At 37.6% G+C, this 9,819-nt stretch overlaps 2 protein-coding genes across 3 annotated transcripts in view; both read right to left on the bottom strand.

The window, feature by feature from the left end:
* Positions 1-1,139, bottom strand: part of LOC122065304 (protein NRT1/ PTR FAMILY 4.3-like) — a 4,950-nt gene extending 3,811 nt beyond the window's left edge. The window contains exon 1 of the mRNA XM_042629096.1: positions 974-1,139. Coding sequence (XP_042485030.1) covers positions 974-1,061 — 88 coding nt within the window. The 5' untranslated portion in view covers positions 1,062-1,139. The remainder of the gene's footprint in view (positions 1-973) is intronic.
* A 3,696-nt stretch (positions 1,140-4,835) lies between these two features.
* LOC122087860 (protein NRT1/ PTR FAMILY 4.4-like) lies at positions 4,836-9,473 on the bottom strand. 2 transcript variants are annotated; one of them, XM_042656995.1, is made up of 5 exons: positions 9,274-9,473; positions 7,141-7,358; positions 6,385-6,801; positions 5,842-5,960; positions 4,836-5,757 (listed from the first exon to the last, which is right to left on the bottom strand). In XM_042656995.1, the coding sequence occupies exons 1-5, from the start codon at positions 9,359-9,361 to the stop codon at positions 4,917-4,919; spliced, it is 1,683 nt and encodes a 560-aa protein (XP_042512929.1). In that variant the 5' UTR covers positions 9,362-9,473; the 3' UTR covers positions 4,836-4,916. The 2 variants fall into 2 exon arrangements, with proteins under 2 accessions (XP_042512929.1, XP_042512930.1); XM_042656996.1 differs by lacking the exon at positions 7,141-7,358 and having other exon boundaries at positions 9,274-9,405.
* Positions 9,474-9,819: the final 346 nt, after the last annotated feature.

Raw genomic sequence — 9,819 nt, 5'->3', positions numbered from 1 at the left:
GGGTGTGGTGTGTCGTGGTTTTGATTTCTACGATTGTTATTTGGAAGTAATTTAATGGTAAATTGATCCTTACTATCAATAGAGATATAACCTGATCTAGTGATATGGCCATGGTCCTACTTTCACAAGGTTTTGAGAGGTTTGGACCATTGTTGGCTTTGATCTTTCAGGTTTTTTGCACATACTGGCCACTTATTAAACTTTGGTTAAGTGCTTGTCTCATTGTAGTAGGCATGGGCCTTAGACTTGAGTTTGAGTCCTCTCTCCACAGTCGCATTCCTAGTTACAACTATCGGCCTCTTTGGGTTCCGCACCTCCCCGTCACTTGGTTGCCCAGTCATGTTTCCTGTCTCACTCTCTCCCCATCCCTTGTGAAATGACACCCCTCTCAGCCCATCCTACACTCCCCATTGGTGCTTGCATGCTAGTTTGTGGGGAAGCAAGCGGCATGCCCAACCCTCGCCGTTATTTGGATGATAACAAATTTTTGAAACACTTTTTGATTTTCTAGGGTTTTCTTTTAGAAAGTTTATGGAGGTGTAAATGTTGCTCAGTTTCTTGAGTTTCTTTGGCTTCTTGGGCTCTCAAGCCAGATTTTTGAACTCTGCTTCTCATACCTCAAACATAGGATTTTCAAATCCAGTAGGCTTTGAGAATCCAAAAAATATAAGCTAATCAACTTCTCCCCTAACCATTGGTGATATTTTCACCTTTTGATTGAACTCCTTCGTTATCGTTAACTCGCATGCCCTATTGTATAAATCGGTGATCATTTGACCTTTTAATTGAACTTGTTTGTCATCATTAACTTCCATCCTCAATTGTATAAAGTCGAAAAAATCCATCCTTAGTCCATTCAGACGGGACCGGTGGCAATGATGAGGGGATTCCTCTTTTACTATAGATTGAAGGAAAATTAATAGAGATTTCACAACTCAGTTCAGTTGAAAAGGAAGGGTTTAAATGGACTTACTGTAGATGAACAGCACAGCTCTTGCTCCACCATGTCTTGCATGCTCTATGGGCTCACCCTTCCAATCCACGAAACCTTGCATAGCCATATTGGTGTGTCTTAAGGGAGCTCCGCCTACTTGCTTGATGTATTCCTCAAGCCTCTGATCTTAACTTCTATCTGGTTGAGCCTTTTGTTTGCTGTCCCTATTTATAATGCATTATTCCCAATTTAATATTTATGGAAAATAAAATAACTCAATCATTAAATGATATTACTAAAATTTCCCTGACCAGCCCTTTTTGTTTGTAACCAAGGTGGTTACAGCAGATTTTGTAACTACTTTCTTTTGCCCTTGGTTATTAGGACCACTCCCAAAAAGTTATATTGCATCTGAAGGTTAATTACGTCTCTCTCTCTCTCTCCACCACCACCATCCCCTCACCCTCTCTCAACCCCCGCCACCGCACCCAACCCCCACCCCACCTCCATCCTCTGTATCTGCCATCCCCTCACCGGCTTGTTTGACAGAGGTGTGACCTCTTACCTACTTTTCCATGAATAGTACCAAATTCTTACCAATTTGGGAGTCGGGATCCCCACACCTCATGGATAGTGTGAGATGGGATGAGCTGATTACCTATAGGGGAGTGAAATTTTTCTCGCAATTTGGTAGGATAAGGAGTTGAATGTCATATTATCAGACAACAATACTGCATTTAATACAGTCGTCTAGTAAATTTTCCACCCACTTATTCAAACTCATATCATGGTAGTTTGTGAGAAACAAGTATAAGTTTTTCACCTTTTTTTTTTTGCATTTTCTACTTTTTTCCATTAAAAAAACAAGGCTAAGGGCCCGTTTGGTATCGTTTCTGCTCCAGAAACGTCTTTTCGTGTCAAAAACGAAAATTTCAGTTTCTGTGTCAAAATGCAGTTTTTAAATGAAACAATGGTGTTTCAAAATTTCAGATTTTTATCGAGAATTTTTTTTTTTTTTGTAAAATGGAATGAAACCGGGAAGACGGAACTCCAAAATGGAGTTCCGTCCAATCTCGTTTTTCAGTTTTTTTTTTCACTTTTTGTTCCAAAAAAATAGAAACGGACCATAAGTGCACCAAATAGAAGATTCCATTTTTTCGTTCCAATAGAATGAAAAAACTCCAGAAATGTTTTTTTAGAACGATACCAAACGGAGCCTAAGTAATTGACACATTGTTTTCCAAGGGCAAAAAAAGTATGGTTGCAAATTAGGTTTGTAACCTTTTTTTATAAAATAAGTTCATTCAGAAATGACGGAAACTAACTTGCTTGAGGAGTTAATGAGCTAAGTGCTTTAATGAAGTGGTCGGGGTGTGTATGGGTGAGGCCTGTACTCAAGCATTTGTAAGAATATTTTTTTGAGAGGTCCTACTCTTATCCTATTCTATGACAGTGGAGGAGGGAAGGTGTGAACCAGGAGGTTTGAACCCAAGACCTCATGGTAGGATGGACTTTAACACCCCATGCTCTACCAAGTGTGGGAGGCCCTTATGGTAGGATGGACTTTTACACTCCATGCTCTACTAAGTGCGGAAGGCAATTGCTCACATTTGTAAGAATTTTGTGCATGTTTGGATATAAATATATAAATGGATATCTGAATATTTGATAAGTGTTGGTATCAAATTAGTTTTCAGAAGCTATATAAATCAGTAAGAAAACTTTATTATCCGATCCAATTATAAAAACATGATAAGTAATGTGAGCAAGCAGAGTACTCTACACCCTCTCATATTTATTTTCTTAATCATTATATTCTCACTTAAGAAAATACATGAGGAGGCATGGTATACACTAGGCTAACATAGCCTTTTCCCTTAAATCATAATTCGGGATCGAGTTCCTTGTCCGGCTACATAGTATACACTAGTGCTCTCTCTCTCTCTCTCTCTCTCTTTTGTGTGTGCTCCTTTGACTTCCATTAAACATGATCATACCACCTCAAATGTCTTTATTGAAATATATATATATATATATATATATATGAATATGATACTTCTTAAGTGCTTAGCATTTTCCCCCCGTACATCATAACCGATCTAACAATACTATCATTTAACACTTTTCATTTAAGCTTTAAAGGAATACGTCAGTCACACAACACTCAGAATGTCACCATTTATATCACCTTCTTTATTTATGATTGACCCCAAATACTTAAAGTGATCATCAATCTTAACCTTATATACTCTGTCTTCATTCTATTTATCTTAAAATCTATTGATTCCAAAATTGATCTCTATAGCTCCAACTTACCATTCGTTCCAATTTTTGTCTTATCTACCAAAACAATATCATCAGAAAAGAACATATACTACGAAACCTCGTCTTGAATCTTCTTAGTTAAATCATCTATAAAAAGCGCAAGCAAATAAAAGTTTAAAACATATCATTAATGCAACCCAATTGTACCTTAGAATTCACTTCATTTCCCTCCTACAATTCTCATATTAGTCATCGTGTCTTTATACTTATCTTTAATTATATCTACATATTTACTCAATACCCTTATATTTACTCGTACATGTCAGATTAGCTTTTTCTATGTCAAAAATGACCATATAGATATATTTTTTGCAAGCTCTAAATCATTCCATGAACCTCTTAAGTAAATAAATAACTATTATTTTAAAATAATTTTAATGTGACTATCACCATGGCAACCTTACCATTGCACGGATCATTAAAACTGACTTGAACCATGTATCTTTTTTCTTTCAGTTATGCTATTGCTAGCTATGTAGGGAATGGAAAATGAACCAAAGTAAAATTTTGAATGTTGTATAGCCTCACATTCAAATGTCAGTTTCTCATTTCATTGGTAAAAAGGGCAAAAGACAATCAGAGGAAGCTCTCAGAGAGAGCCCAGTGGCTGAAGGCCAGTTAGGGAAGACATTTCTCGTGAAAACATTACTCAAACCCACACAAAAGAAATCGTCCCCATCTCCATAAAACCAGGTAGTGTAGATCCTTGAAGACTCGATGAGTACTACCTGGCCTCATCTCTCTTTTTCTCTCCTGAATCACCTCATGACTTTGCCACCACATCCTCAAATCCCGGCGCCCCTGCCGTGTGCTCTTTATTCTGACGCAGAATGCTTAAGCAAAATCGCAAATTCTAGAATATGCTCGAGCTTCTCCGATATCCGTGCTCTAATCTTCTCCAGCTCTCCTCCGCTGGATGGCCGAGGGGCTGAGGAGAGAGCATATCGAATTTTGTTGAGCTTGATTACGCACAGAGCGCCCATGGCGACCGAGCGAAAATGTTCCCAATAGACTGAAATCCATCTCTGTTTCAAAAACCCAATACCACCATCAGTTCCTCTTCGCTCTTTTCTCCGCCCATCCGTCCACTCCGTGTTTTCCAGACAAGGAAGAAGGTGAGTACTATTCTCTACTTCGTAGTGGAGGAGAAAAGGTAGGTGATTGGTCATGCCAGAGAAGAAAATGACATGGAAGCAGGTGATTCTTATTCTAAGCTTCTCGCTGCGATTGTTTTATTTTATTTCTTGTGTGATTATGAAAGTTTTTGGCTGATCTATATGGTCTGTATCTTATTATAGTCTATTGTTATAAGCTTGTGACTGATTGATAGATGTGTGTCAGATTCGGCAGCCTATCATAATTAGCCATAACCTGTCAATGTTCATTCTTGCTTAGAATCTCCATATAATGGATCCCGTTAAGTTGCGATAAAGTTTTGGATGTTAATGTGATTGTGGAAGTTTTGATTTGTATGGATTGATCTAAGCTTCATCCATGGGTAAGAAGATTATCCCCCAAAAAAAAAACAATAAAAATCAAAACAAGAGAGGTAGAAGGAGAAGCCTCCTCAAGAGTATTTTATCCAAAAAAGAAAAATGCTGACCTTTATCAATTGAATCCTTAGGAAGGATGTTCATTCTCTTTCTAGACAAGGGCTTCAGCTATTTTGAAATATAGTAAGCCTACTTCGCTTATACACATACTTGTGAGCCCAAAACAGATAGCTCAAAGACCCCACCAAGCTGAAGACGGAAACCAACCAGTAGAATCGATCCAGATAACTCTTGTTCAAGTTGTTTCCTTCCATCCATCCATTTCTTCCACCATCTTCATCTCTGCTAGCATTCTTTACTACATTCACTACAACAGAACTCAGCAAGGAAGACAATCCAATCACACAGGAGAACATAGCAGACCCCATTGACTTCATTCCTCTAGAAGTCTCACTGTTGAAGAACTCCAGCAACCCTATATATGTAAACACACCAATGACTACCATTCCAAAATATTGTGGCCCAAGCCAAGTTATTGACATGGGCAGATGAGTATTAATGGAGTCTATTAGATCATATTCCTCTGCAATTCTTTTCCTTTCTCTCTCTATAATGGCAGCTATACACATTGTTAATGGTAATAACATTAGGCCAACACCTACACGTTGTAGTTGAGTGATTCCAGTTTGATATCCAGTGATCCTTTTCGTGAGTCGCACGAATAATCGATCATAGACAACAATAAATACCATTTGCAGAGCATAAGGGATTGCAATTAGAGAAACTGGAGAGATGGTAAATGTTCCCAATCTAGTAGTTCTCATTGTGTTAGCCTGTAGTAGACCAAAGGTCGCGAGAAGATGCATGGGAGTGTATGCAAAGACGGTGCTGATGAAGATGGGGAGCATTCGAAGGACAATTTTTGCCTCTTCCACTTGTGTTACAGTACAAAGAGACCATTTTGATGAGGTTATTCCATACGAAATCGCAGCTTTATCGAGGAATCTGAGGGAAAAATCAAGCAGGCTTAGTGATTATATCTTTTGGTAAAACTATGAACATATTTTTCTGTATAAGTGACTAACTTGCCTGAAGTCCATTGTGTGTTCTAACTCTTCACCCACCATTTCTTCATTGGAATTACCTTGATGCAGTTCTCCAATCTGAGGTAATGGAAGATCTCTTTTTCTAAATGCAGCCACAAAAACCTGAAAAAAAGAAAGCGTCATGAGTAGTTCTAAAATTCACCAAGTCAACAAGATATTTAGCCAAATCAAATGGACTTGATCTGATTCTTGTCAAGTCCAATCTGATAGAGGATATTGCACCCATCATACTAGTAAAATCAGCCAAAATGAGTTGGGGAAAGTAACAGAAAGTGAAAACCTAAAAAGAATGAAAATCGCAAACAAGCAATCAAACAATGCAAGGATTTACGTGGTTCGTCAAGATTGCCCAACATCCACAGTGAGATGAGAATGCTTCACTATCAATGAAGAATAGCGTTACAACTGCTCATCCCCACGTTTCTCTCAAATTATATATAAAGAATGAACCATCACTATAAATTTGTAGTGAAACCCTATATAAGCACACATAACTGAAAGTTACTGATAAAGGAAGAACTCATACCTGCATTATTCGAGTTAGAGGGCTTCCACTTGGGATTTGGTTACGATAGAACTTAAAACCTGAAATCAGCACCAGAATCCCAAGTACCATTAAATTTGCAGATACAACAAAGCCTTCAACCCAACTTCTGTTGTTCTCTATCCAAACTATGAAAATGAGGCCTATTATGGAACCTCCAGTGCAGATGAAGCTCAACCAGTTGAAGTAACTAGATTTGTTCCTTGAACTTAGAATGTCATTGTCATCAAATTGATCTGCTCCGAATGGTGGGAGATTAGCTCGGAAAAAAGCTTCACCCAGAGCTAGGGTATATAAGCCCATGTAAAGAATAGAAGAATTGAAGCCATGAGATTCCACTTTTAACTCAAGTGGTGAGAGAGAGAGATAATGTGCATGCAGGGCTAACAAACCTTGTCCCTGCAAGAACATGAGATTCCACTTTTAACTCAAGTTTGCATTCTTATTAAGGAAATGAGAAATTGAAAATTAAAAGTCAATCAACTCAAGTTTGCTTCTGGGCTATTTTAAGGACTCGAGATTATGATCTCCCCACTACAATAGAAAAACAATGAGAAAAGCCCTAAACATAGCAACAAACCAGTTATCTATCTCATGTGCCTTCTGGAAAGTCGATTTGGTTGTCCACAGCTAGAGGCAAATGACATATCTTATTAGCTTGTTAGCTTTACAAATGTTTCTTACACACTGTTTAATCGTTCTATGAAGAGCTTTCTTAGAGAGAGAGAAAGAACTAACAAGGACTATCAAGGGACAAAAAAGCAGTAAGGTTCTGAATCTGGTGATGTAGGCATCTGAGATGAAGCCTCCAAGTAAAGCAAATCCACATGTTGCACCAAAGAAGTTAGTCATTGTGATTGAACTGCTTGCGACATCCATATGCAGGGTTCCATGTAGGTAATTAATCATGTTCATATAGATTGGTGTACAGGACATGTCTGTCAACATAGCCATTACTGCAACACACACACACAACACCTTCATCACTTTTCAAAAAATAAAATAAACAAGTCCCACATTTCAAGAGCAACAATCTATAGGGAGAAGTAACATTTAAGAACTTATCAATCAATTTTCAAGGAAGAACTCAAAATTTTGAGTAGCAATAGTCAATTTTTAGTGACCATTATTACAACATAAAAAGAAAATAATGAAAAGATATCACATTGGGCCAAAAAGGAAGACCAAAGTAGATTTTATTAGAAAAAATAAAAAAGGCATACCCAGTGCATGAGGCTCCGCATGTGGGGATCGAGAACCACGAAACTTTACCCCGAGAATATTGGGAGGGTGTTTCGACCGCTTGACCATCAAGTTGCAACTTTCATACCTTAGTGCAAATTAAATAACCCCCTTTCACCCAAAAAAAAAAAAGATAATTAAATAATCTCCATTGAGTCAACTCTGTGTCATCAGCCATACTTAATGGGTTGAAGAATGACCCACCTACCCAATCTGTTATTTCTTGTGCCATCAGCCTCCTTGGTTAAAGTTAATTTTCAAGGTTTTCAGTTGTTTTTTGTTGATTTTAATTTCTGGGATTGTTAATTTAGAAAGTATTATTAAAAGAAAAACTATAGAAACCAAAGCCCTAATTAACAGAGTTTATACATATCATCCCTAGTATCCGTTTCCTTTCAACAGTTAGTTTTGCCATATTCCTTAGACTAACTATAAACAAATGGTTAGACTTCATACAAAAAATTGGATAGTTATCTAAATTCTTCAATTTCACTTGGAAGTATTCTGATGATAAATTAATGCATACTATTAATAGAGCTGTAACCTGATTTGGTTCCTACTTTCACAAAGTTTTGAGAGGTTTGGAGTTTCGACCAAATTAAAGTTAGTTTTAACCCTTTTTTTTTTTTCGGCATAAGGTGGCCACCTATCAAACTTCGGTTGAGTGTTTGTCTTGTCGTAGTAGGTTTGGCCTTGGTCTTGAGTTTGAGTCTTCCCTCACAATTGCAATGCTAATTATTACTGCCACTCTCTTTGGGTTTCCCCCCCTACTTCCACCGCGTGGCCTTATACCTTATAGCTATGTATCTGTCTCTCTCCCCATCCATTGCGAAATGACTCCCTGCCCAACCCATTCCACCCTCCCCATTGATTTGTACCACTACTTTGCAGAAAGCAAGCTACATGCCCAAACCTCTCCTTTATTTAGTTGAGAACAAATTTTAAAGCCACTTCTAACTTTTGATTTTCTAGGGTGTTCTTTTAGGAAGCTTATGGAGGAAATTAAATATTGGTCTGGCAGTGAATTAATGCTTACGTTAAATGGGCTATAAGTCTATAACCCAGTACATATGGTTATGGATTATAGATTTAGAACACATATTGAAATCCTATTCTTTTTTTCTTTTTTCCATTATAAACGCATTTTAGATCCATAATCTATTCAACGTATTCTAGACCCATAATTTATTCAGAGAATGCATATCATAGCCTAGAATAATTTTGAATTTTGAATTCTAACTTAAAATTGCAAAGCAATTTGCTAGAATCCAAAAGCCAATGATGGGAGGATAAAACCCATCAAATGGATCTAAAAATATAAACTAAACAACTTCTCCCCTCACCATTTGTGATCTTTTGACCTTTTGATCGGATTCTTCTATCATCATTAACTCTCTCACCCCCTATTGTATAAATTGGTGAACATTTAATATTTTAACTGCACTCGTTTGTGATCGTTAACTCCACCCTCAATTGTATAGAGTCGAAAAAAACCCTCCTTAATTAGTCCATTTAAACGGGACCGATGACAGTGATGAGGGGATTCCTCTTTCACCACAGGTGTAAGAAAAATTAATAGAGATTTCGCAACTCAGTTCAGTTAAAAAGGAAGGGGTTAAATGGACTTACTGTAGATGAACAGCACAGCTCTTGCTCCACCATGTCTTGCTTGCCCAATGGGCTCATCCTTCCAATCCACAAAATCATGCGTAGCCATACGGTTGTGTGAGGGGAGCTTTGCTTACTTGCTTGAAGTGTTCCTCTTTGTAGAGCTCTTCATTGTTTCAAAGCCCTGAATTGAAGGTTCTTAGACCCTTAATGCATGGGGTTGACAGAGAGAGACCCAAATTGTAACTGAAATTAAACGTCTAATCGTAAATTTTGTCTGGTTTAGACTTGTGTCAGCTGTCCACATTTATAATGCATTATTCCGATTTAAGATTTATGGAAAATAAATTAACTCAATCATTAAATGATACTACTATAGTTTCCCTATCTATCCTTCCCTTTCTGTTTGTAACCAAGGTGGTTACAAAAGATTTTGTAACCACTTTCTTTCGCCCTTTCGTTACATGATAGCATAATGCCCTGCATTATTGAGAGCAAAAAAATAAGAATTGCCACCAAAACAATGGGAGAGCCCATTGTGCTTAGGGCTCGCAAAAAAAAAAAAAC

This window comes from Macadamia integrifolia, chromosome 2, assembly GCF_013358625.1.
Source record: "Macadamia integrifolia cultivar HAES 741 chromosome 2, SCU_Mint_v3, whole genome shotgun sequence".
Taxonomy (NCBI): domain Eukaryota; kingdom Viridiplantae; phylum Streptophyta; class Magnoliopsida; order Proteales; family Proteaceae; genus Macadamia; species Macadamia integrifolia.
The sequence above is the reverse complement of the archived record's forward strand: the minus strand, read 5'-3'. Positions and strand labels throughout refer to the sequence as shown.